Source organism: Aphanomyces invadans, assembly GCF_000520115.1.
Source record: "Aphanomyces invadans strain NJM9701 unplaced genomic scaffold supercont1.8, whole genome shotgun sequence".
Classification (NCBI taxonomy): Eukaryota; Oomycota; class Saprolegniomycetes; order Saprolegniales; family Verrucalvaceae; genus Aphanomyces; species Aphanomyces invadans.
The window spans coordinates 493,900-517,694 of record NW_008580153.1 but is presented as its reverse complement, the minus strand read 5'-3'; the positions used below and the strand labels follow the sequence as shown (position 1 = coordinate 517,694).

The window sequence follows — 23,795 nt, the reverse complement described above, 5'->3', positions numbered from 1 at the left end:
ATCGTCCACGTACAAGTGGAACGACCTCGTGTGGCACGACGACTCTTCACGCGTTCGCAGACCGCATGCGAAAATACTTTTTTTACACAATACATATTCGTAGTATGAATGGTGTAACCTACAAAAAGGCCCATTTTTATTCAGGATGAGACATGGCACGATGACGGATGAAGAAAGGCTGGCCAGGAGCCGACAACGATGCGCCATCAACCAGCGGAGGTATCGCGCTAAACTGCAAGCCATGAACAAGCAGCGGCGCTCGGACTTGGAAGAGCTCAGTCGAGTGAACAAGCGACTAGAGCGGCATCTCGCAGCTTTTCTCGACAAACGTGGTTTGTGGTGCCATGCTGAAGAACATTCCATCCTGGAGTACTTGCGGCTGTTTGAGCGCGGCTTTACGCACACGGAGCAGCAGGTGTCGTTCTTGCGCTACTTCGTTGCTCCCGATGCGTGGTACAATGGTCATGTAGGTGAATCGTCCCCACTTCCCCCATGCAACCACAGTGTGTGAAAGACTTCTGTAGATTGGCATTGACGGCGTGATGGCGTACTGGATCACTCGCTCCGCCATGTTTACCTTTTTGCGCGTGAATTGCATACGACTGACTCCCGTTGCCCGCACAAACGAGGGAACTGTCATAGAGATGCGCTGCGTGGTCCACCTTGGCATGACCCTGCCGGCCATGCGAGCGTTGTTTCCCCACGTTCTGAACCGGCAGGACCTTGTGGACAACATTCTGCGCACGCCATTGCAACTTCCCCTGCATGGCACGTACGTGTTCGACGACAACAAGCAAATGACGTGGCAGTCCTGCGCGTCCAACATTGTCGAAGCGCTGAGCCATCAGTTTGTGAATTTGGACGATGTTGTCGCCGCGACGTGTCCAAACGCCGCAACCAAGGCAGCGATCCAGAGCCAATGATGCGGTGAATGGCTGGAAGCGACCTCAACTTCTTCAGTATAAGCCACCCAAGGCAAGGCTTGATGAGGGTACAAGACTGATGTGTACCCACTCTCATGGAGCTGTGCGACGGATGCGCGTCGGCGTCTTCGTGAGACATCTCCGATAAAAGTGGTCGACGTTCCAAACCATATTTTTGACAACTGAGTGCTTGATCTGAACGTGTGCATGATACCGGATGCACTCACTTGCTTCATGCGTGTTGAGAGATTGGGACGACTGTGCTGTCTGTGGATGGTCGCCTGCAGGCTCGTCGCATGGCATTCTCGCCATGGCACGTTTCGGCCATGCCGCGTCGACCACAGCGCGCCCCTTCCTCCTCGCAATTTGTCGTGCACATCGACATGACGTGGCACCAACAAGTAGTTTCACGATAGACTATCTACTGCTACGCCTTGGCTTCCACGACCCCGTCGTCGTCCGACTTCTTCTTGAGCTGACGCTTGGGCTTGCCCAGCTCACACTGGTTGACATGCTGGGCAAACCGCAACGAGCAAAGGCTTTCGTGGGCCGACTCGACCGTGGGCGACAGGTTTACCTAGCATTTTTTCCCTCACGTACCACCCGAGATCGAGCGTTGTACGGCGGTCACTTACCATCATGAGCGTCTTCCCGTCCCCAGAGAGGCAGCTTTGCAATAAATATGTCAACTTGGAGTTGCGAAATGGAATCTACAAATCCCGTTGAAACAACATCCGACCGGCTTCAAACGAATCGCTTACATGGGGACTCTTGTTGCCAATGGCCGCAAACACGTCCGTGAGGCAGCTCAGGCTTTTGTTGATGGCTTGAGTTTCTTTGAGTCGCGATCCCGTCGCGCCGGACCTCGATAGCCGCTCGCTGCCAGCCAAGTCGACGAGGTTTAGCTTGCCTTCGAGCACCGTGCCTTGGGAGTCGTTCACACCTTCTCAACACATTCCATCAGCCCCCTTTGTCAGCGCGGTATGGAGTCGTCATCGTACCTCGCAAGTGCAGCGAAAACACACTATGCGACCGGGATGATTGCGCGTTCATATCGGTACACGCGACGCTGCGAACGCGCGCCGCTTTTTCCATGATGCCTTCGACTTGGTGGAGGCTGTGAATCGGCACGAGGGTCAGATCTTGGACCGTGACACCGTTGCTGCTCTTCGGGTCCATCTTCAGGACAAGCTTCTTGTCCACGTCCGCCTTGTCCGCAAGCAAGTCGCGCACCGTTTCGTTGTAGATCTCCAAGAACGACGCGTGCATGTCGTAGCGCCAGCCTTGGTCCGCGCTCTTTGTCGCTTCCGCAATGATCTTCTCAATCGAGCGCGGAATGATCCCGCGCATGTGACCATTCCCGCTGCCTTGCATCTACCGTGACCCATCAACACATTGTCGACCTGCTTGCCAGATCACGCACCGTGTGCGTTTTACCCGACCCCGTCTGCCCGTACGAGAACAAGCACACTTGGTATCCATCGATCGCCGACTGCACGAACTCGGACACTTCCTACCCATTTCCATCCGTGAATGTATGAGAATCCACGCCATGGACCAATTCTAGGCATGTCAGCCACCAGCACGACAACAGGACCGGCATGCACTGGACAAGAGCAGCACAACCAGTCGCCCGACAAGACTTGGTCGAGCTTGTTACCTCAAAGACTGCGTCTTGACCCACGGCAGGGGCGAATACTCGATCGAACGTGAAAGCGTGCGCTTCCTTCTCTCGCTTCAGCGTAACGCGTTGCAGGTCGCCGTCACATGCGAGCGCCGACTGCGTGGCATCGCCGTCCGATGGAAGGAAGGGACGGGTTCGTGCAAACACGCGGACATTTCCACGGAGTTCCTGGATCGTATTGTGCATCCTGCGGCGCTGAGCTTCGCCCTCCTTTACTTTGGCTTCCAGCGTTGCGATCATGGTGTCCTTCTCGTGCAGAGTCTGCGAGCCATGGAGATTGAGTTCCTTCAGTCGAAGTTTGAGCACTTCGGCTTCACGTTTTGCTTCGACCAACGCCTTCATTTCGACCATCTCGTTGTCCGCATGCTTCGAGCGCCACGTGTTCAGCTCGCTCTCGGCGCTCACCTTGGCCTCGCGCAGTTTTTCAACTTCAGCGGTGTGCATGACCGCGTTCGAGTGCATCCGCGCCTCCAACGCTTCCAACGCGGCTTTTGCGGCCACCATTTCGTCTGCATGCCGATCAACCATGTGCTTCATCTCAGCCTTCACCGCTTCCATCTGGGCGTTCATTGCAAGTTGCTCCACGCGCAACTCCCGCATTTGAGAATCAATCAGCACTCGCAGTTCCTTTTCGATGCTTGCCTGACGAATGTGCTCGTGTACTTCATTCGTCACTGCTCGAACTTGCTCCGACTTCTCTGCGACCAGCACCAGCGCTTCGTCTTTGGCGGTCCGGCAAGCCTGCATTGTCGAGTTACAAGAATCCATGAGTTTCCACCAAACAGTAGAATAGGGTACTGAGGCCGCACTACCACTTCCCAATGTTGAGCTCTCTTACCTGCAGGTCGGCTTCCACGTGGCGCAATGACGTGCTAGCAGCCGTGTATTTGGTATCGAGGTCTTTCACCTGGGCATCCAGCTCGACGAGTTTGGCTCGCAGTTGAGTGTTGTCGGCTTCGAGCTTTACATTAGCAGATGTAGCGAAGTCCTGCATTTGTTTGAGGCTTGCAAACATCGTCGACACTTCGTCGTCTTTGCGGGTCAAGCTCGCTTTGGCGGACGCGTGGTCTTCCAGCGCAGCGTCAAGACGAGCTCGGAGAGATTGGTTCTCGGTCGAGAGCGTCGCCACTTGCTGATCGAGCTCGATTTTGATGAGATCCCGAGCAGCTTGGGCTTCGACGAGTTGCGTCTGGAGGTCGGACGATCCTTGAAGCTGCGACTTGGCTTCACCCAGCTCGGCCGTGAGGCGGTCCTTCTCGCTTTTTAGCATGCGAATGGTCACTTGCATGTCGGTCACGTTGCTTTGGATCTCGTGGGTGACGGCATCGACTTGCTGACTGCGCTCGCGGGCGTGGTCCACTTCCCGCTGAAGGACTTTCCGGTCCATGGCAATGGTTTGGTCCAGCTTAAATGCGTCTTGCTCGAGCAATTTCGCCTAATCAGAGAGGTCGTCACGGATGGCCCATTGAAAGAGGATGGGTGGCAGCAACGTACTTCGTCCACAACTCTGCGAAGAAGGCCCCGCAGGTCTTGTAGTGTCGCCCTTTGCTCTTCAAACTTGCCGCGCCAGTCGTGAGGCTTGAGCCTAGATCTCTTCAGCTTGACCGCATCTTCAATTTGACTCACGACGCTCATTCTGTCCTTGATCAGAGCCACAAATGAGTCCTTGGGACTCATGTCAAGGTCAAGTCCACTGCTATGGCCGCTCGCGTTGTCCTCCGATGGACGAGGTAAGTCCGAGATGGCGATGGCTGCAGCAGCTGCGACCTCAGCAACACTGGGCTTGTTCGATGCTGGGGGAATAGTGGTTCTCCTAATGCGAGGTTTCACAAGTGCACGCGGCTGTGGAAGCGCGGATCCTCGTTTGCCCTTGGGCACTGACGTTGCTGGCTTTGGAAGGGAACCTGGTGGTTTTGGTACAGAGCCAGCCCTGCTCTTGGGGTTCGAGGTCAATGGTTTCGACGTCGCACCGTCCGTTTGTGCAGTTGTCAAGTCCAGTTGCAAACTCAAGTGACTCGACGGAGGTTTGGTCTCCACGATCACGACGTTCGCGTTCTTCCCGTCATTCTCATCTTGGTTGGATTCGCGTTTTGTTGTAGTTGCGGCAGCAATGATGATGGGCTTGGGTGGAACCAATCCAAACCCAAATCGGTTCAACCTGCTCGTTGGCGCAGCTTGTCCGAGTCGAGGGCCGTCTTTGATACCCAAGTTTAGGCTCTTTGCAGGCGGGGCATACTCGGCACCATCCTCGCCCTCTTTAGTCCCGTCGACATCGGCGAGTCCTTCGAGCACTTCGCGCTGCCGCTTTCCTGGCGAGGCCATTCCCAATCTACACCGTCGAGATGACACCCGTGAAACTCCTGTTCAAATTTTCAAAAATAGGATGTCGAATTTAATGAGCCAATCAAAACTCTTCAGTTTGCAAAAACCAAGTAGCTTTTCCACCAATCAAATTTCCAGACTAGAATGCATATTGAGAGGTTTATCAAATGTCAGAGGTTCTTTGGATCCACGATTCTGGTCGCCATTTGACGGTATCTTGAGGGGACACGCTTGCCATCCATCATGTCGGTCGAAAGATCCCTCGAGTCGCTCGGGTTGAGCAGTGGCGACCCCGAAGAAATCTTTGACATCCACTCGCGGGAAGGAGCTGGAGCGTTCGGCCAAGTGTTTCGAGCGAGTTACCGCAGTACGCGTAAAGAAGCTGCGCTCAAGGTCATCCAGATCGCATTGAAACCCGGCCAGTACGGCGAAGACGTCGACAACGTCCGTCGTGAAATCGAGTTCCTCCGTGAATGCGACCACCAAAATGTCGTCGCGTTCTACGGAGCGTACTACAAGGACGGCGCGTTATGGATCGCAATGGAATATTGCGGTGGCGGGTCTGTCGGGGACATTTCCCGGCAACGGCGGCTGTGCGAGCAGGAGATTTCAGTCATTATGCGCGGGGCGTTGGAAGGACTTGCACATTTGCACTCAAAGAAAAAGATCCACCGCGATGTCAAAGGTGCGTCCATTCGAGTGCTTGCCTCCATGGATACTTTCGCTAGGTCGTGGCATGCTGACTGCGCACTCTAGGCGGAAATATTCTCCTCACCACCGACGGCAACGTCAAAATTGCCGACTTTGGCGTATCAGCGCAGCTTCGCGACACATTATCTCGACGGTACTCACTCCTTAATGCTCTTAAGCCTTCATGCAATTGGGTTGCGCAGGGGCACGTTCGTGGGCACACCTTACTGGATGAGCCCCGAGATGATCCAAGACAGCAATTACGACTACAAGGCGGACATATGGTCACTCGGCATTACCGCAATCGAACTAGCCGACCAGCGACCTCCTCTCTTTGACGAGCACCCGATGCGAGTGCTGATTCAAATTCCACGCAACCCGCCGCCACGACTCAAGCAGCCCCAAGACTGGTCGGCGAATTTTTCGCACTTTGTGCAATATTGTCTCACCAAGTCGCCCGCCGATCGTCCGACGGCTGTGGCGTGTCTTGCCCATCCGTTTATCATGTGCTGGCGCGATATTCCTCGCGTCGTGCCTGGAGGCGGCGGGGTCTTACATCGAACGAAAAGCAATTTACATGAAGGCCCAGAACAACCACTCCCAATACTCCCTGCAGTCCCTCCGTCGTCGATGCCAACCATTCCCGAGTCAGACCAGTCGAACGCATCAACACTAGATGACTTGATCACTGCCGCTCAGACCATCTCCGACGACGAGCTCGACGACAACGCGCCATTGGACGCGTCCGAAGTTCTCGGAGCGGACTGCCACGAGGCATCCAGGTCGTCGTCGAGCGACGTGTCGGACGTCGTCCTTGATCGGTTGCTTGCGATGGTGCCACCCGATGCCCTCGTAGACGATGAAAGCGTGCTCTTAGAAGCGTCTTCGAGCGCCGTGAGTGAGATCGACGTAATGGACGATCTCATCTCGATGGCTCGAACGTCGTCGATGGAACCAGGAGACCATGTCCTCGACAACCTCGACGACGACAACGATACTGCAGAAGTTCCACAAGAAATCACTCCCACCAACTCCAACAACACCAGCACGAACCAACTACTGGCCGCGAATGCATCATTCTCCTGCGACAGACAGCCATCAAACGAGGAATTCGGAGAGGAGACCGAGGAATTCGGGGAGGAGACGTCTCCCGGCACAAAACAAGCCGAACTTCACGATGGAGAGAAGGCTGACAACGCCCTGGTGCAGCCCAACGATGATGCGTGTGCTGAAGCGGTGGACCAGCCACCATGTCCAATCGACCAAGCGCTGCCTTCATGCCCACCTCATGATGCCCCATCTCCAGATGGCGCACCTGCAGACGATGAGCAGCCTGCACCTTCGTCGTCGGACAAAGTTGAACAGCATCCAAACTCACCAAATTCATCTGACAGTGACTTGGACGACGACGACGGTCTACCCCCGACGAGTGAGCTTCCACCGCAACCAGAAATCGAGCCGATACTACAAGTGGAGATCAAGCCATTCGTTGGTGGTGTCGCTGACATCGCCTCCAGCGCCGTCAAGGAAGGCGGGTCGCCCCCTCCATCGCCCACACACTCTGCTCCGACAACCTTTGTCGGGACTCCTTTCCGCGTTGCCCATGACGTGTGTGTACGTTACAACACGTACGATGCGAAGTATGAAGGCGTGCCAGCGTCGTTCGGCCAGCTTCACAAACACTTTGGCATCCCGTTGGCACAGATGCGATGTAGCACCAAGCACCCGGACGACCTCGTCCCCGCGCTGCTTCGAATGCTGCGACGAGAGCTGGGGGAATCTGGAGTCACAGCCAAGTACATCTACCGGTCGTCGCCGGACCACGGGCAAATCCAAGCCGCGAAACTCGCGCTGAATGCAGGGATGTTCGATGGCTCTGCAAAGCGCAATGATCCGTACTTACTGTCGAGCTTGATCAAGTGTTGGTTTCGAGAGCTCCCCGAGCCATTGTTGGCACCGTGTTGCAAGTCGAATGCTGCCGTCACGGCGGTGACGTCCCTCGTGATGAAAGAAGCCGGCAGCACCGACGTGAGTCTGCGATGCGACTTTAATACCCTCGACGCTGCCATACGAAAATTCTTGTCGCCGCTGTCGAACCAGGCGCGGCAAATCTTCGAGTGGCTCGTCGAGCACTGGTGCGAAGTCGTGGACAAGCACACACTAAACATGATGAGCTCACACAGCCTGGCAATCGTTTGGGTGCCCAACTTGATCACCATGTCGACGACGTCGACTCAAGAAGCGAGCCGTGTGTCCAACCAAGTCGCCATGATTCTGCAAGTGTGCATCCTGTGGCGGCAACAAATCCTCCAGGCAAATGCTGCTTTGGTTGCAGCGAAGAAACAGCCCAGCGTGCTTGCCCTCGCCATAGACCCGACGCCTCCATCCCCCCTTGAACAGGCGGCACCTCCCAAGGCACTCATGCCGCTGTATGTGGACGGCAAGCTCTTCCACGCGCGAACTTCCCTTGTCCGTACCCTCGCGCTCGAGATGGACCGCATGAGTCGGGAGAAGTGGTCCTTTGTCGAATGCCAGCGTCATGTGCTCAACCTATTGCGCTTGCACGCACGGACTCGACAAGAGCGCGAGTTTGCCGACAAGTTGCTCCAGAACCCAGCAACGAAACCTTCGACACAGCCCGCGACCCTCCACGACTGCGCGCGGTGGATTGATATCGCCATGGACGCAGTGGCGTTTGCCGAGTTCCAAGCACAACAGCGCGACGTCGCGAACCAGCTCAACCAGGTCTTCCTTGTGCCTTCATCTGCATGACGCTCATGGAATTTGTAGCTGTTGTTGCAGTATCCCCAGTTGACGCTCATGCCGTACCTGGCAACGTCCCGTCCTCTGGTGGTCCCGTCGGTCACAAACCTCCCATAGCATCCACCACGGATACGGACATTGCCGAGCGACACAGTCGTCGCAAGTAAATTGAACATGTTGAATGCAATCACAAATTCCATCGAGCTCATTTGTGCATGGGACCAATGGTCTTGAGCTGCCGGAGGACGGCATCGACGACCGATCGCTTCAAGCCGACCGTCGTTTCGGCCTTGGATTTGCTGCTCTTGAAGAACATGGACGATGACGACGCCGTCGATACCGCGGTCTCCTTGAACTTTTCAACCACAGCCGCGACATGATCGGGCATGACATGAGTATACTTTCCACCACTCCTAGGACACACATAGCGATTCGAATAATCGACGAGAAGGCGCGGCACGCACTTGAACGTAGTCTGGTCCAACCGCTCCAAGTCATCCGACACGATCAGGTCGACCAGTTGTGTCATCGGGAGGAAGCAGTCCTTGAGCTGGCCGACTCCACACGTTCCAGCGTACTGCACGAGCGCATCTACATCGAATCGATGCGAGGATTCGTTCCACATCCGTGCCATCGTACCGAGGTTCCGCTTAAAGTTGAGCATTCCCGTCAAGTTCATCTTTTTCACGGTTGGGCCCACGAGCACTTGCTCCAACGCTTTGTTGATGTGAATGCACGACGCAAAGTGCACAGCGTCTTTGATCGGGAGGGGTAGCGTGCTCAGTTGGGTGAACGATGCCTACGAATTGCAGGATGACCATGTCGACGGGCGTGGACGACCATGAATAGATCGATGCGTACTTGGAGGTAGTTGATAAGGTCGCTCATGCACGGGTCCGCCTGCTTTGTCGGGTCGGTGGGGAGCCATTCGAGAAAGTAGAAGGACGCAATCAAATCGTCAATTTTCTTCACCTACACACATCCGACCATTGCAACTCTGAACATGGTCAAAGGCCATACATACCATGATCTCGCACACCATGTCTTGGGCTCGAGTCGACGTGCTCTCGAGTCTAATCTCCCACAGAACAATCGTTTGGACAAGATGGCAAGGTGTTGCCGCAATGGCATTAACTAGCATGTACCGTTTCTTGGCCATGGCAATGGTAAATGTGGGTCGTGATCCAGCCGCACTTGGCTGTTGTCCTTTGGCGGTCTACAGTCGTTCAACGTCGAATAGACAAGGAATGGGGCGAACGTCCGATAGCTTGCATTCTCACCTGCGCCGTCAACGCGCGCATTTCCCACAGATCAATCTTTTCCTGAAGGACGGCCGCGAATACGTTGCACGCACTCGACAAGTAGGACGAATTGGCACCAGTGATGACGGCCTGGAGGACATTACGCCACGGGAAGGCACGGACGCAGTCACTTTACCTGGGAAATCTGCAGGTCCGTGTGGTTCTCGATGAGCTCGTTCAGCACAACGTTGAGCTCGATCAAGGCCTCACACGTGTCTTCTCGCACAAAGTAGCCCCAGTCCGCGATGTTCAAATGCCTACACGTCGATACAATTCATGCTTTGATCGTTGACATGCTCGACGAGGCTGTACCTTTCAAACTCAAACATCATATCGATCATTTCATGGATCGCTTCGCAGCTCCGCCGCACGACCTACGAAGGTTTCGGCCCGTTGCATGACGAGTAGCGATGGACGAACTGCCGTGAAAGGAAGGTAAATGTTGCCCTTCGAGTCGGCCGTCCGCAGAAAGTCGTCGCCTTGCTTGTCCAAGCCACAGAGGTGCAGGTACTACCATCCACCACAACGAATCAGCGACAGCATTCGTACAATCGTCGCAAACAGTCCGGAGTCCGCAGCACACGATGGACAAGTACTCGAGTGAGGGTAGTCGTCGTACTGCGATGTAGTTGCTTTTGGTTGCTTGGACTTTCTGGAACGTGTCTTGCAGCAAAAACTCGCGCAGTTTCCTGGTCACGTCGTTGAAAAGGCACGCCACCATGGACACCCCACGTACACTTTCATGTCGACCCGACACTTTTTGCGGTAAAAGTCGCCCATGCCGCGAAACGCGTCCAGGACAATCGACGTGTTGAACTGGTGAATGTCGTCGCCCAGCACGCGTGCACACAGCGCAGCATTTCGTTTGATGTCGACAATTAACTTGGGAGACTGGAGCTTCAACGTGAGGGCCATCATGAGCCCACTGAGGCTCTGGAGCACAGACAAACAGGCCGCATTGACCTGTAGCTCGCACATGACTTCAAATTCTTGTGTTCATCGTGGTAAAAAACCTCTTTCTTCGACAACAAGCTCTCGTTCGAGTACACAGCAAGAAGCTTCTCCATGCAAAACGTGCCCACGATCCGCTTGAACATCTCGTCATGCTGTGTCCAGTCAGTGGACCAGTTTTTCTCCTGTCATAGCTACCTGAGCAGCGAACTTCTCGGCCGAAATCGTCCCAATGTCGCCCGAGAGAAAGGCGGAAAATTGGAGTTGCGGCTATACGCTACGTTGAGATCGTTCGAGGATTCAAAAATGAAGCACCATGCGGTTGGTGTTGTAGAACTTGGCGAGTTCCGACGTGGTGTGCAAGTACTTGTACACATGCAACGTGCGCAGCATCGGTGCCAGCAGCGCGAGCGCTTGTTGGCAGTAGTCCGCATGCAACGCATTTTTGGTGCGGATGTCCTTGGCGTGAAGACTCAGTGCTTCCAACGAAGGCAAGTGCAGCGTCGAGTCCGAGTCGGCCAGATGCGACAGCGGGAGAGTCGCGGTAGACTCTTCCCCGCGCTTCATGGCCTGGGCACCAATGGACTGCCAACAACAGTAAAATAAAAAGTTCCCGTCTCGATGCGATGTGGTGGCGAAGAGACTTACGCTAGCTGCATTTCGAATGTCCTCGAGCCAAAGCGATGTCCTTCTCGTCGTGTACTCGCGCAAATGGGTCATCGTGGCGGCAATCCAGTTGTTGACGCGTTTTGCGAACCGATTGCCCTGAGTCAAGAGTCATGTGCATGGATGGGATGCTCCTCGTGCAGCGTACTCGGAAGGTCGAAATGTCTGCTTTGATCGTCTCGAGCACTTTGAGCGCATGGTAGAGTTGGTTCGCTTGGATGTACTTGTCTACTTTTGTTGTGCATTCCACCTGCATTGCTTGAGGAACATGACACAATGAGGGAGGACGGGTCGTACGATGCGCTGGCACTGCTGCAGACGCTCGATGGACGTGTCAATATTCCGACGAATCTCCCGACATGCTGCCAACATGTCGTTTCCTTGGACGAGGGGAGCTGTAGCGTCCACGAGCTCTTTGTTGTACTTGTCGATGTGAACCTATTGACGCGGTATACAGTGCCCGCTGGATCCCCCACGGATTCACCGTCCTCGCTGTCACGCACCTGGAGGTCGTTCACGTCGCATTTGATCTGCACAATGTCTTCGATAGACTGGACGAATTCCTGGTAATGCGAGCTGCACACGTCTCGAATTTCTTCCTCCTTTTCGGCAGCGAAAGCCCGTAGGCACTCTGTCAAGGCATGAGCACGATTCAGGATGGACCAACGTCACCGGAAAAGTCATTGTCCCATTGATTCTCAATCGCGACTTGAATGCTTGGGGCCAACCGCGCATGCGACTGCGCGATGTTCTGGACGAGGATCTCGCATTCCTTGCGCGCATTCGTTCGTTCGTCCTTCATCTTGGATACCCCAACGAGGGAAAATTCGCTACGGCGTTTCAACGAGAAAGGTGATATTTAAATACATTCCTTACAAACGCCAAGCTAATTAAATACTTTTACCTGAAATGCAGACGGATCTTTGTCGCGACCGCCATCACGTGCAAAATGCGCCTTTGGTCGTTGTTTACGTCGTGTCCATGGACGTGGCGGCACGAGCAAGCGGCGCTCATCTTCCTGTCCGTGTTGTCCCTCATGTTCATCACTATCTATTCCAGCTCGTCAACACCATGGCTTGATCAGGAATGGAGTGAGCCGACACCTGTCGACCCCAACCCATCACGCAGGAACATCACCTCGGTATTTGATCCCTTTCTTTCGTCGATATCGAGCCTTCCTCCCACGGAAGCAGTCGTTCTCCGTCCATCACTCAAGTGGACTGTAACAACGTGGCAGTATTGCATCACAATCTGTACGTGCGCTCAACTCTATCCATCCAGAACCTTCTCCCCGTTCGTGACGATGCGCTCGTCGGTAGATGGCATGGACAACGCCTCCACCACAAGATCGTCGTGCTATCTCTGGAAGGACGCGTGCGCAGCCCATCGCACAGACATCTGCAAACGAATCGCGTCCATGCAGAGCCTGACCTTCGTGTCGCTCGTCATGAGCATGATGGCTCTCTACGCTGGCTACCGTGCGGTCGCTGAAACCTCGCTTATGATGCCATTATGGTGCATGGGGTGTCGGGCTCTGCAGATTGCGCTTGAAGCAGGCCTCGTCATGCTTGCATGGGAGCTGGAGGCCCCGAACACGATCTTTCAACGGGGCTTGACCATCTCAACTGGTGTCTATGTCTGTGGTGCTCACATGTGCGTCGTCCTCTTGGCGTTTTCAGCGGCATTGCATGTCTTTTTGAGATTCCAGTCACCGCCGCGGCCGTCATATATCTTATTTGCCAACGCACAGGACGCTGCATGACGCACCATGTTGATTCAGCCAAGTTGTACAGCATCTGAGAGGCACAGGATCGTGTATGCCGCAACGCCTGACGTCGACCTGGTGGAGGTAATCGGCAGATAGTTAACAAAGAATAGCAGAGCGACACAAGTCTCGTTTTGGAAAGGGTCGAAATCCCGCCACCGGTCAGCGCAGTGATTTGCGCTCGGCACAGTTGTTGTCGCAGGCGAGCTCTGGATGCATCTAGATATTGTCGGCGCTAGTATATGTGCGGACATATTCCTTGAACAAATCTAAACACAACCGTGAGAACTTCACCTTTCATCGTTTTTGGACGCAGCAACGGACCGAGTCGGCGATCAAGCACTTCGTCCAGGACATGGTCGTAGCTCCTACGCGACGTGTGCTGTGTGTCACTGCAGCACATGGCCGTTTGACGTACTTCCACCGGGTCACCACGTCCTTCGGCTGCGTTTCGAATCGCCTCATTCGTGTTTTGATAAACTATCTCATCTCCATGAGTACACACATCCGATGGCGCGACCAGTGTACCTCTGCGATTGCGTTGAAAAGAACGAAGAGTACAACGGAGGATCCGACCAACTTGAGTGTGCTCAACAGCCCCAGCGGACCGTCCAGCACGAGCGGTTGGATGGCTTCGTGGGTCGACTCGACAAACGACATGACGGCATCAGCGTCTAATATCGCGGCAGGGAGCGACGACTTGTACTCGCCCTATTACAAGAGGATCTCTCGCTTGAGCAAGTGCACATGCCATAACGGCTTGAACGCACCAGCAACACTACAAACGTCACCAGGGGAATGACCCACGCGGTGAGCGCAAACCCGAGCGCCACGATGTGCCGCGATCGCTTGGCAGCACGTTGCAGTTCGTCCTTGAGAAGGAGCCTGCGACAAGTATCCACAATGGCTCTAAAACGCTGAGTCGAACGAGCGTACCGTCGAATTGCGTCTCGAATGGCTTGGCAGTCCCGTTCAACTTGGCTCAAGTTGTCTTGGACCTTTTGATGGATCGCTTTTTCAATGCATTCGCAGACCGCGTCAATTTGGTTTAGGCTGTTCATGGAATTCGCGGCGGTATGCTCGGCCGGCATGAGGTGCGAGTTGGTCGGTCTCGTGATCCAGATCGACGGAATCTCGAGGCCGTGCTGGTTCTGGATATTCGCCTTGATATTTTGCGTGATTTGGACCATGAGCTTCATCATTTCTTTTGAGTCCGTGACGGTGTCGGCCTTGGTCAAGTAGTACTTCATCTTATCCGCGTACTGGCCATTTTGATTCAACGCTTTCACAACTTGCATCGTGCGACTGCAGAGTGCTACATTAAGATAGAGTTTTCACTCCTCATGTTCGCGTTTGAAGCAACGTACCTTGGCCCATGGGGTCCAGAAACACAAAGATCAAGTCGGCGTAAGCAGCCATCGCGACGATTGCGGCGTTCACGTCAAAGGGATACGAGATGTCGCCGTCCACGAGGCCCGGGGTATCGCAGAAGTCGACCACATTGAAATGACGCGCCGTGGATGTGCTTACATGGGTCGTGAGGTTCTCCACGAGAGACTTGCCGAATTGTTTGGACAGTGGTGTCAGGTGTGGATACAACATCAACGTGGACTCGCCCTTGATCGGTGCTAGCGTCCGCTTCGTGCCACTTGTAATGAAGGTAAACCCTTGGGTTTCAATCGCGACGCCCGTGCGTTGAATGTCTTCCCCGACGTACCAGTTGATGAATGACGACTTGCCTGCGCTGTGGTTGCCGATGATCATGATGCTCACCTTCTTGCGAGGGGTAAGGATGTCCACACCCAAACCGACGTCCTTTGCGATGGCGTTCAAGCCATGTGGCGCCGTGTACAGCTCCGCCACGCTCGTCATGATCATTTCTTCCTCCATCGTGGCGGCTCGATGGTCACACCGAATAGTATGCGCTCAAATGTCGAGTCGAATGTATCCGGATATTAAACGGCGTTCGAAACGATTCCACTCCCAGCAATGTCCGGATCTACAATGATTTAACCGGACACACCGCTGTGTTTACAAAACTTGGTTTCGAAACGTCGTGCTCCAAAATCTGAAATCTCTACGAAGGACAGTCACCATGCCGACTCCACCGCTCTGTAGGGAGATGCGATGTACACATGAATGTGTGACACTCACGGTCGAGATGAATGTAGTCCATGGCATCGACATCACTCCGCTCGAAGGGTGGATGACAAAGTACAAGAGCAAGGGCAAGTTCTTTGGAACGAGCAACAAGCGATGGTTCAAGGTGAATGTGGCGACAGACGACAACGCAAGTCACATCCAACGGCTGACGTTGAGTTACTTTAAATCCAAGTACAGTCATCTGTGCATAGTCTCCCTCACCGCCGTCGCGTGTGTTGTACAGGAAAGCGACCGAAGTCCGTGGGTGGATCTACCTCGAAGATGTGACAGAAATCAGCAACAAAGCCGTAAGAATCCATCCGAAACGACGTGCGCATACCTCAAGGTTTTTTGTTAGGATGTCATTGAGATCGTGTCGCCCACGCGCACACTGCGTCTTAAGGGCGAGACGGTCGCGGAGCATCGCATGTGGCTCGAGAGTTTGCGGCAGCTGTGCTTCCCCCAACAGCCGTCGCCGCCGCGCGAGAGCGCCAAACAAAGTACATGACCGATGAATCATCAATCATACTCACCAAGTCGTCCAAGTAGTCGACTCCACCGAAGGACACCTCTCGTCGAAACCCACGCCTTCACGTATGCCGGGCTTTAACATTGCACAATCATGGCTTGGATCACCACTTTCAGCTCTGCATCCGTAGTCGACCGCGCAGAGTCGCAGAGCAAGGCTTCGGTAAATTTTCGTACCCGGCGGGCCGAGAATGCTCATGTTCAACTGTTCTAGGTTCCAGACCCACTAGAGGAAGCTCCTGCTTATGTCGCTTACGCCTCGGCGAGGAGCGACCCTCTTCCCGAAGCGAAGGCTCGGCCGAGTGAAGCGAAACTGCAAGCAAAGCAACCGTCGACGGGAAACTTGACGACCGAGGCAGCGGTCAAACAGCACGAAGAGGTTCCACCCGCTCGCGCTGAAACAAAATCGTATGACACTTGAGCCAATACAATTACTGGCACTCACATTCTAGATCACTGTGCAGAGTGAGCGAGGAGGTGGCAGAAGTGAAGCCCCCACTAAAGCCTAGGGGTTCCGTTCTCGGTACTCTGCAGTCGTACTCAATCGTTTCACGCGCGGCGCATCATGGTTGTAGACTTGCTGCCCCGCGATGAGTCGCAAAATGCGCTCCAGTTTTCGGACTCTGACGATTCGGATGATGAAGACGGCAATGACGCCAAAGCCTCGTACATCCACGCCACAGCAGACAACGCACGAGGCTAACAAGTGGTTGTAGTGGAAAGCAATCGGAAGGTGCTGAACAAGAGCAATACACTGCCGGTGCGTTGGGTCATCTCGTTTGGCATTCTCTTCAACGAGTGTGGGCGCCACAATGTAGCCACCAGCGCAACTAGCCCACACGATGCGTCTCCGCCGCACGACACCGCGTCCGTGTACGCTCGGGCTTTGTGTCGGTCGTGTGCTGATTGCGTGCATGTAGCACGGACGAAAGAGACGTAAACTCGTTTCAAGGCTCGAACAACTCATTCACGGATGCCAAGCAACTCGACGAACACGAGGATGCCACAGAAGTTCAGCGGTTTGAACCGAGCCCAACGCGACCAACACCAAATAGCGATTACTTTGACGACGACGTTGCCGACTCGCCCAAGAAGCCTGCGTCTCCACCCAAGCCCGCACCGTAATATGACCTTTTACGTGAAAAGGATCGATCACAGCCATATCGACCGCGTAGATCGTCGACGGTGCGTGCCGACAACAACTTTGTTACGGAGGATTGGGACGATGATGACCAACCTGTCGTGGCCAAGGCTCCGTCGAAAGCCCCCCCTCAAGCAGGCGTCGCCGCGGACGCCAACTTTGTCACGGAAGACTGGGATTGATCTCGCAGAAAGGGGTACGGCTGAATGGTCTTGCTCGCGGCCACGACTAATTCTGTGATGTGCAAGGATCTCTTGGCGGTGACGCCACATCGAATGACTGCCAGCATCCATTCGTAGCGACATATTGTAACCCCCTCTTGTGCCGATCTCCCTGCGTTCACCGTGTTTCTGTCATGGTGCGACACGAGTTTGTGGGATATGCTGCACCTGGACACGCTGTAGTTTGACATGTTGAGGCCTTAACAACCCACGCCCGCAGCCATTCCCGCTATCTCCGCGAATTCTTGAAAATTGTCTTGATGGGCGTGCCGCGTGCTAGGCATTATGTTTTGCTGCCAATAGCTACGACAGGATTTCGTTGTAGTCGACACTTATTGCCCGAGCCCCATCCACATTCCGTCGTGTACTCGACCTGCAGCCTCGTTTGTGATCGTCCTATCGGTTTGGTGGGACAGCGGGGTGGCTCAAACATGACGATCACGTCGCTCACGAGCGATGACAATCCCATTGAGGGTCTCAAAACTTCGTTTGAACGGCTGCGAACTCAGGGTGTGTTGCGAGTATATTTCCACAGTCATCAATGAGCCGTCCTCTTCTGCAGATCCATTCGAAGCAACCTTGCAATCGGCAACGCGACTGACGTTGAAGCCGCAGCCTCACACGCGATCACGCATTGCTTCGTCATTTCGTTCGCATGTCCGTACGACAATGTCGTCGGCATGCAATGGTACCCAGTGGCTAAGGAGAATCGTCATGGGGGTAATTTCTAGCCACTGGACCCAGACATCCTTGCAACATCCTCCGTGACGCACCAGTCCATTTCTTGGACGAACTACGTTCGTAGGACGAGGAAAATTGAGTAGGTGAATGCCCATGCGACGATGGCCCCACTTCTCATCACTTGGCAATGGTCGCGTCGAGTGCAGGCCCGTGTCCGCGTTCGGCTCAAGTGAAGGTTGGGAAACCTGTCCAAATTTGCTCTCTACCGCGCCATGCTCGATAGCCAAGACTTTTCCCACTTTAACCCCACAGAAATGGCGCATTGAGTTGCTGCCTCCACAGAAGGCCCAATCGACTTTACCAGGAATTGACGAAAGCAAACACTGGCGATGTGATTCTTTGGCCATAGGTGCTCCCGTCATGCTGCCTGGTCCAGTTGCATCCTCGACGATGGCTCCTCGATAAAAGAAATCAACTGTATGACCGATGTGAGGTGATCGCCACTGAACGAACAGAGCACGAATGTGGCGTACCTCTTCCAGCTTTATTCGCGCCTGTACCTCGTCTTTCGTCAGCTCTGGAAACGTCGAGTTGACGATTTCGCTTCGCTTACGAATCCAACCGACAATGTCCGGACCGTCCATGGCCAAGCCTACTAACAGCGGCTGCCACTACAATTGATGCCCACTTCACGACATGTCTCCAAGACGGTGCGTGATGTACCCGAAGCTCCACGTCTCTGAGATGCTTCGTGTTGCCGTCGACGAGAATGCAATGTGCTTGCCAAGGCTACAAGGCATGAACATGTCATCGCGAGTGAAGAGCGGGAACGGAGTCCGTACCTTCAAGCGGCTCTTGTCATGGCTTATACACAACGACGACACCAAGAGCTGCATTTGGCTGTCCAAGAGCTCTTCTTTGGACGTCCCTGGCAGGGGCGGCGGAACTTTGGATCTTCGTCTCATCTCGTGCTGCATCACGGCGTCGACGAGAACTGCACTCGGCGTGAATAATAGAGCGAGGATTTCCAGCCATTCCATCATGACGTCGACACAATGTGTGGCCACTAAAAGTCACACGTCAATGCAAAAGCGCTCGAATGGTCGATATAGCGGCATTCGTACGGTGTTTTACAACGTCATCGGCCACTGTCGCCAACTCTCGCATGCACTTTGTCGTTTGGTACGTGCCGCATAGCATGTACAGCACATCCATTTTGAACTGCCCGAGCCGCGCGCGCGACACATTCAGCGCTTTGTATAGTGCTGTGAAGCTCTCGAGCCCATGGGAAACCATCGACCAGCACATGCACTGCATCGGCCGCGTCGAAATGGCGTGCCCGAATGGCATGGCCGATGCCGAGACGACTCGTCGGACGAGACTATCCACGCGAAACACCATGCACTGCACCCCTGCCGTGATGCGTGAGTCGCCGAAGTACGGCCTTGGGGCGGTCCATGCGTGCTGGACAATGTTTGGGAAATATGACTGGGTGCATTCTCTCCGCCACTGGAGTGCATTTCGCCGTGAGTTTGACCAAGGAACCAACTGGCACGCAATAGATTTGTACCTGGGCGTAGATACAAGTAAGAACGGTGTGCTTGGTGGCTTCGATGGTCGCACAAACTTTTGCAAACGTGTCATGGGTCCATTGGGTGGCCGCTGTCGGTACGGATCGACTGCCGACGCCAAAGAGCTTTGCTTGCGTATGCGTCTGCCACGTGTCCAGCATCAATCCCAGCCCCACAGCTGTCTCGATCAGAGCCTCGAGCGCTGTCGCGTCGCCCGTCGCATTGGAAATTCCACGCAGGAACACACTCAACTCTTCTTGAAACACTTGCACGAATTGCCGAGCCAGCGGCATGTGTGCCTGTGACCGGAAGCACAAGCTCAGGCAGTTGCTGACGTCGTACATGATCGTGGCAAGGGACTCGCACCGGGCGCGAACGAGGTGCTCATGGAAGCGGACGAGGTATCCATAGGCCCCTGTTTCCGTATTGAATTGACCAACTGCTCGTGACTCGTACACGATGTCGCGCTGGGCAACTTCGTGAATGGCCGAACGGAGGTAGCGGGAGAAGATAAAGTCCGCTTGGCGAAACGGAATGCTCAGCGTCGACCAGATTGCCGTCTCGACGTGAATGCGACATGCATCTGGGCAGTCGCTAGACAAAATGCGGGCAGCTGTGTTGACCTCGTCAACGAAAGCCAACCACCGCTGGCCGGCGTGAACTCGGCTATTCGGGTCGCTCGGCGCCATGCGAATGTGCGTGTCAAGTGGAAGCCAGGACTCGAACAGCGTCGTGGACGGTGTGAGAATAACTTGGCACGAGTTGTCCTCTTTTCGGTAGGCTGCGATTGTAGCTTCGATCCACGTCAGGGGCGGGGCGTTGGCGGAGACGAGGGCTAAGACAGTCCACCCCACGCACGCCTTGACGTCAACTTTAATTTTCTTTTTGCACCGCGCTTGGACACTTTCGAGATCCGCCAAGAAGACGTATATGCCGTTCACGAGTACAGACGGCACAGACGTGTCAGTGAACTGGAGGATGTCGACAGCGAATTGGAGCCACACACCGAGCTGAGTCGGATTGGCCAAGAGCACGTCGACATCGCCCGGACCACTCGTTTTCCCCCCTCGCGGCGACACCATGCTAAACCTGAACGACCGATTCAACGACGTCAAGTTGGCCACTGATCCAGCCGACCCTAACAATGGCTTGCCGGGTTGAATCGCATATGGGTACGCGAAGTCGCGGGTCTTGGGGTTCACCACATACGCTGGGGCATACGACACAAAGGGCAGCTGTAGCGATTGATTTGACTTGTCCATCCAACCAATTGCGTCCGTTACGAGGCTCTTTACTCGGGTATCGAGGAGGGACCGCAGCGTTGGGCCATAGAGAATGTCAACGACCTGTGCAATGCGCTCGATCGCATCCACCTGGATTTCGGGGGCTGGAAAAATGCTAAGGGCCAGTCCGTCGCACGGAACACAGAACACGTCCAAGTCTTCTCGCAACAGCGCAGGAACCTGTCGCAAAAAGGTGTCGAGCGAGTCGGGGGGATGCGCTGCAAAACTGGCGCGACGAGTGTCCATGTATAGTTGCCACGCGTCCGTCGACGGGTTCAATTTAATGTATGTGACCAGCAGCTTGATGTCCCATGTCGCATTGGATTCAACGAAGTTTGTGATTTGCGTCCACATTCCTTGGACGAGCTCGGTCCCGATGAGCTTGAACCGGTCGTCGAGTGGCCATTGCGATGTTGAAGACCCGTACGACGTCTGTTTAAACAGAGTGTTTTGCGCCGGCCGGCGAGCCCGAAGCTTGACACTGGCGGCGCGGGCTTCGAGAAAGAGTTGAATCGCGTCGTCCACGTTGGCTTCCTTGGACACGTTCGGCATGCGACTCGACACAATGGCCGGTTCGTGTAAGAGTGTGGTGACTTCTCCGAGCATCTGCCGCACTTCGAGCTCCTCGGCTAGACACCCCGTGCTGTCGATGCTCGGCAGTAGCGCGTTCTTCTTCATGTTCCGCGACTGGGTCAAAGTATTGGAGGAGCGTCGCCGTTTCAGGTCACCACCAAGCAAGTAACTGGCGTTTGAATCGGTTACACACATGCAACAGGTTAGCAACTTTGGAGGCATACGCAAGAAGATCCTGTTGATCGCGTTAATGGAAGGAGAGTCATGTCAACAAGGGCGTCGCGCAAATGATTCGGCGTCCATGTTGGTCAGGCACAGATCGCTGACTTCACTCGTGCGGATGCTCTCAGCCTTGTCACCTTCGACGTCCTCTTGGAGCACCTGGCCAAATTGAACGCGATCGCGTTCGGCTTGCATGATTTGCTTCATTGTTTCTTGAATGTCAAGGGCCATCCCGTTTGGAAACAATTTGCTCATCACCGCATTCTCGCGCTTCTGCGGCGAGTCCTCCGCGACGAACGCACTCCGCTGAAGCTGCACCTTAGCCATTACCTTGACGGATGCTTCTAAGTTCGCCGACAAAAGCTCGACTTCCTTGCACATACGGCGATACGCTTCAAAACCCCGTGGCAGGTCCGAGATCAGCCCCGCTACTTCGTCCTGCAGCATGTAGCAAAACTTGATGCGGTCCTCCAAATCTTGGACTTCGGCCTGAGTCGCTCCCTCCACCCGAGCCAGCGTGTTGACCATGTTTACTTGGCGGTGGTATTGCTCGAGCGACAACTGAGCCTTTTCAAGGATAAAAGCTGTTGTAGGTGGCTCGGCTTGCACGGCTGTCTAGAAAGGTGAAAATATCGTGACAACGAATCGCAACACGGGCGATTTACGGAGAGGGGGCTGCGCGGGGGACATTTCGGCGGGCTCGAGACAACTCGAACAACGACGGAAGCTCGATTTGGGGAGCTTGACCCTGGACGAAGACAGGGAAGAGTTGCAATGTGCTCTTGGAGCAACCGTGGCACGGCTAGCTCTAGCGCCTACATAACAAGATGAGACAACTTGCAAGTCGGCGTGTGTATGCAACCAAATTCGGAAATTTCTTGAGAGCCATGATCCCGATCGCCTCGAGAAACATGGCGTACGTGATTCGCCGTTCCTTCTTGATCTTGACCTTGCAAAAGGTCAAATCGACATCGACCATGGTGAACGTTGGCCCCACAAGATGGGGGCATTCCCGGCAAAACTTGGCAAAGTTCACATTGTCTGTAAAGGGCGAGTTAGGCGACGGCAGAAACGAGGGAATTGTGCGCACCAAGGGTCACGTCGGTGCTGCTGCCTTGAGTGCTAGTGCGCCCGAACCGGCAGTAGTACTGGAAGACAGCCCGCAGCAAGGTATGTGGGTCGTTGACATCCCCTTGGAGCACCACGGCAGGGGGTGGCGGCGGGGTCTCGATCTCGGCGACCGACATGGATCGCTGCAGCATTCGCGACTTTTTCCGTTCTTGGTAGAGGTAGTAGGGGTCGTTCGGATCGAATGTTCGCTAGGCCAGACACCACGATGTCATTCATGGCGACCACATGTCAGGGCAGGTGTACCTGTGGTGGAGTTGCATTCGCCAGCTTGATGGGAATGGGCCGGTCAACGTTCAAGGGGGTGTGCACGTCTCGCTCCATGGCTTGGCGCTGGGACGCTGGAATTGCCGCCCGTAATTATAGTACAAGACCGATGTAACGACCCCCTTTTTACACCGTGGCGCCAATCCGTCGCAAATTTGACAGGTCCAGCCGACGGCACGCCACTCCGAAACGTAATGGTCAACTTCTCCATGGTACACGACTCTTCTTTAAGCCCCTCCCGCCCCTTGCTTGATGCCGAGAGTCGTGGTGCAGTTTACCTTGGCACGGCTGAACTTCCAGTGGCGTGCAAATATGCAAACTTCCTTCCGAAAAATCGTGGACCCCGCCAGCTGAACCAAAGCGCTTAGTACGAGGCCAACGACGGGCAGGATCGCGGCCCCCAACTTCTCGCGTCGTCGTGTTGGAAGCTATGCGAGGTGCTTGTGTAACAATGGCCACGGTGGAAGCACCCCCATATCAAGTGTCAACATGCCCCATGCCCCTTCGAAGGACGACACTCATGTACGACTTCACATATCAAAGATTGGTCCATTTCGTACATCATGACCACAATAGATAGCACAGGGCCGCCGCTGCCCCGACGACACAAGTTGCCACCCCCAACGTCGATGCGGATTTGTACCGATGCCGCAACTCCACCCACTACATGAAGCGTCCCACACCATGTACAACATCGAAGTACATCGCTTCCGAGTGTAGCCCGATGGTGAGACTCTGATCGACTTGTATTTCTTCGCTTCGAATGCTCATGCTACGAAGTCGTATTACCGCATGTGTCAGTAGTTCCTTGTGGTATCGCTGGAAACGACAGCGAAGAAGGAGGGCACACTTTGGCGGGTCGTTGCAGGAGTCATGGCCGCAAGACTTAAATAGCAGAGAGCGGGGCAATCCTGGCACCAACACTGGCGAAACACGACGTCGTTGGGATTGTTAATTCAACCTACTGCTATCA

General features: G+C 54.7%; 9 protein-coding genes across 10 annotated transcripts; 4 read left to right on the top strand and 5 right to left on the bottom strand.

Moving 5' to 3' along the window:
- Nucleotides 1-147: 147 nt before the first annotated feature.
- Nucleotides 148-1,184, top strand: H310_04898 (hypothetical protein). The gene is made up of 2 exons (XM_008869441.1): nt 148-466; nt 525-1,184. Exons 1-2 carry the CDS (start codon nt 161-163, stop codon nt 921-923), a joined length of 705 nt encoding a protein of 234 aa, XP_008867663.1. The 5' UTR covers nt 148-160; the 3' UTR covers nt 924-1,184.
- A 111-nt stretch (nt 1,185-1,295) lies between these two features.
- Nucleotides 1,296-4,968, bottom strand: H310_04897 (hypothetical protein). The gene is made up of 8 exons (XM_008869440.1): nt 4,102-4,968; nt 3,446-4,042; nt 2,584-3,348; nt 2,347-2,436; nt 1,925-2,297; nt 1,685-1,866; nt 1,559-1,633; nt 1,296-1,500 (listed from the first exon to the last, which is right to left on the bottom strand). Exons 1-8 carry the CDS (start codon nt 4,927-4,929, stop codon nt 1,351-1,353), a joined length of 3,060 nt encoding a protein of 1,019 aa, XP_008867662.1. The 5' UTR covers nt 4,930-4,968; the 3' UTR covers nt 1,296-1,350.
- Nucleotides 4,969-5,172: 204 nt separating this feature from the next.
- Nucleotides 5,173-8,587, top strand: H310_04896 (STE/STE20/MST protein kinase; the record flags this gene model as incomplete). Its single annotated transcript, XM_008869439.1, has 4 exons — nt 5,173-5,614; nt 5,686-5,773; nt 5,823-8,364; nt 8,410-8,587. The coding sequence occupies 4 exons, from the start codon at nt 5,173-5,175 to the stop codon at nt 8,497-8,499; spliced, it is 3,162 nt and encodes a 1,053-aa protein (XP_008867661.1). The 3' UTR covers nt 8,500-8,587.
- Nucleotides 8,540-12,120, bottom strand: H310_04895 (hypothetical protein). The gene is made up of 20 exons (XM_008869438.1): nt 11,973-12,120; nt 11,804-11,931; nt 11,598-11,738; nt 11,449-11,550; nt 11,283-11,399; nt 10,950-11,219; nt 10,833-10,904; nt 10,697-10,789; nt 10,420-10,646; nt 10,303-10,372; nt 10,104-10,193; nt 9,996-10,057; nt 9,820-9,940; nt 9,663-9,773; nt 9,528-9,598; nt 9,407-9,455; nt 9,244-9,354; nt 9,022-9,181; nt 8,847-8,973; nt 8,540-8,795 (listed from the first exon to the last, which is right to left on the bottom strand). Exons 1-20 carry the CDS (start codon nt 12,100-12,102, stop codon nt 8,588-8,590), a joined length of 2,460 nt encoding a protein of 819 aa, XP_008867660.1. The 5' UTR covers nt 12,103-12,120; the 3' UTR covers nt 8,540-8,587.
- A 920-nt stretch (nt 12,121-13,040) lies between these two features.
- H310_04894 (hypothetical protein) lies at nt 13,041-15,001 on the bottom strand. The gene is made up of 7 exons (XM_008869437.1): nt 14,433-15,001; nt 14,002-14,380; nt 13,836-13,950; nt 13,594-13,776; nt 13,484-13,545; nt 13,390-13,433; nt 13,041-13,334 (listed from the first exon to the last, which is right to left on the bottom strand). Exons 1-7 carry the CDS (start codon nt 14,953-14,955, stop codon nt 13,285-13,287), a joined length of 1,356 nt encoding a protein of 451 aa, XP_008867659.1. The 5' UTR covers nt 14,956-15,001; the 3' UTR covers nt 13,041-13,284.
- A 225-nt stretch (nt 15,002-15,226) lies between these two features.
- On the top strand, nt 15,227-15,715 carry H310_04893 (hypothetical protein; the record flags this gene model as incomplete). Its single annotated transcript, XM_008869436.1, has 3 exons — nt 15,227-15,399; nt 15,452-15,515; nt 15,566-15,715. 3 exons carry the CDS (start codon nt 15,227-15,229, stop codon nt 15,713-15,715), a joined length of 387 nt encoding a protein of 128 aa, XP_008867658.1.
- Nucleotides 15,716-16,300: 585 nt separating this feature from the next.
- H310_04892 (hypothetical protein) lies at nt 16,301-17,058 on the top strand (the record flags this gene model as incomplete). The annotated part of the gene is made up of 5 exons (XM_008869435.1): nt 16,301-16,401; nt 16,452-16,495; nt 16,554-16,608; nt 16,656-16,856; nt 16,911-17,058. The coding sequence occupies 5 exons, from the start codon at nt 16,301-16,303 to the stop codon at nt 17,056-17,058; spliced, it is 549 nt and encodes a 182-aa protein (XP_008867657.1).
- An 875-nt stretch (nt 17,059-17,933) lies between these two features.
- On the bottom strand, nt 17,934-21,341 carry H310_04891. Of its 2 annotated transcripts, XM_008869433.1 has the most exons (6): nt 19,349-21,341; nt 18,903-19,287; nt 18,621-18,844; nt 18,502-18,567; nt 18,312-18,449; nt 17,934-18,253 (listed from the first exon to the last, which is right to left on the bottom strand). In XM_008869433.1, the coding sequence occupies exons 1-6, from the start codon at nt 21,308-21,310 to the stop codon at nt 18,197-18,199; spliced, it is 2,832 nt and encodes a 943-aa protein (XP_008867655.1). In that variant the 5' UTR covers nt 21,311-21,341; the 3' UTR covers nt 17,934-18,196. The 2 variants fall into 2 exon arrangements, with proteins under 2 accessions (XP_008867655.1, XP_008867656.1); XM_008869434.1 differs by having other exon boundaries at nt 18,502-18,844.
- Nucleotides 21,342-21,415: 74 nt separating this feature from the next.
- H310_04890 (hypothetical protein) lies at nt 21,416-22,924 on the bottom strand. The gene is made up of 5 exons (XM_008869432.1): nt 22,802-22,924; nt 22,518-22,746; nt 22,290-22,468; nt 22,093-22,242; nt 21,416-22,042 (listed from the first exon to the last, which is right to left on the bottom strand). Exons 1-5 carry the CDS (start codon nt 22,877-22,879, stop codon nt 21,473-21,475), a joined length of 1,206 nt encoding a protein of 401 aa, XP_008867654.1. The 5' UTR covers nt 22,880-22,924; the 3' UTR covers nt 21,416-21,472.
- Nucleotides 22,925-23,795: the final 871 nt, after the last annotated feature.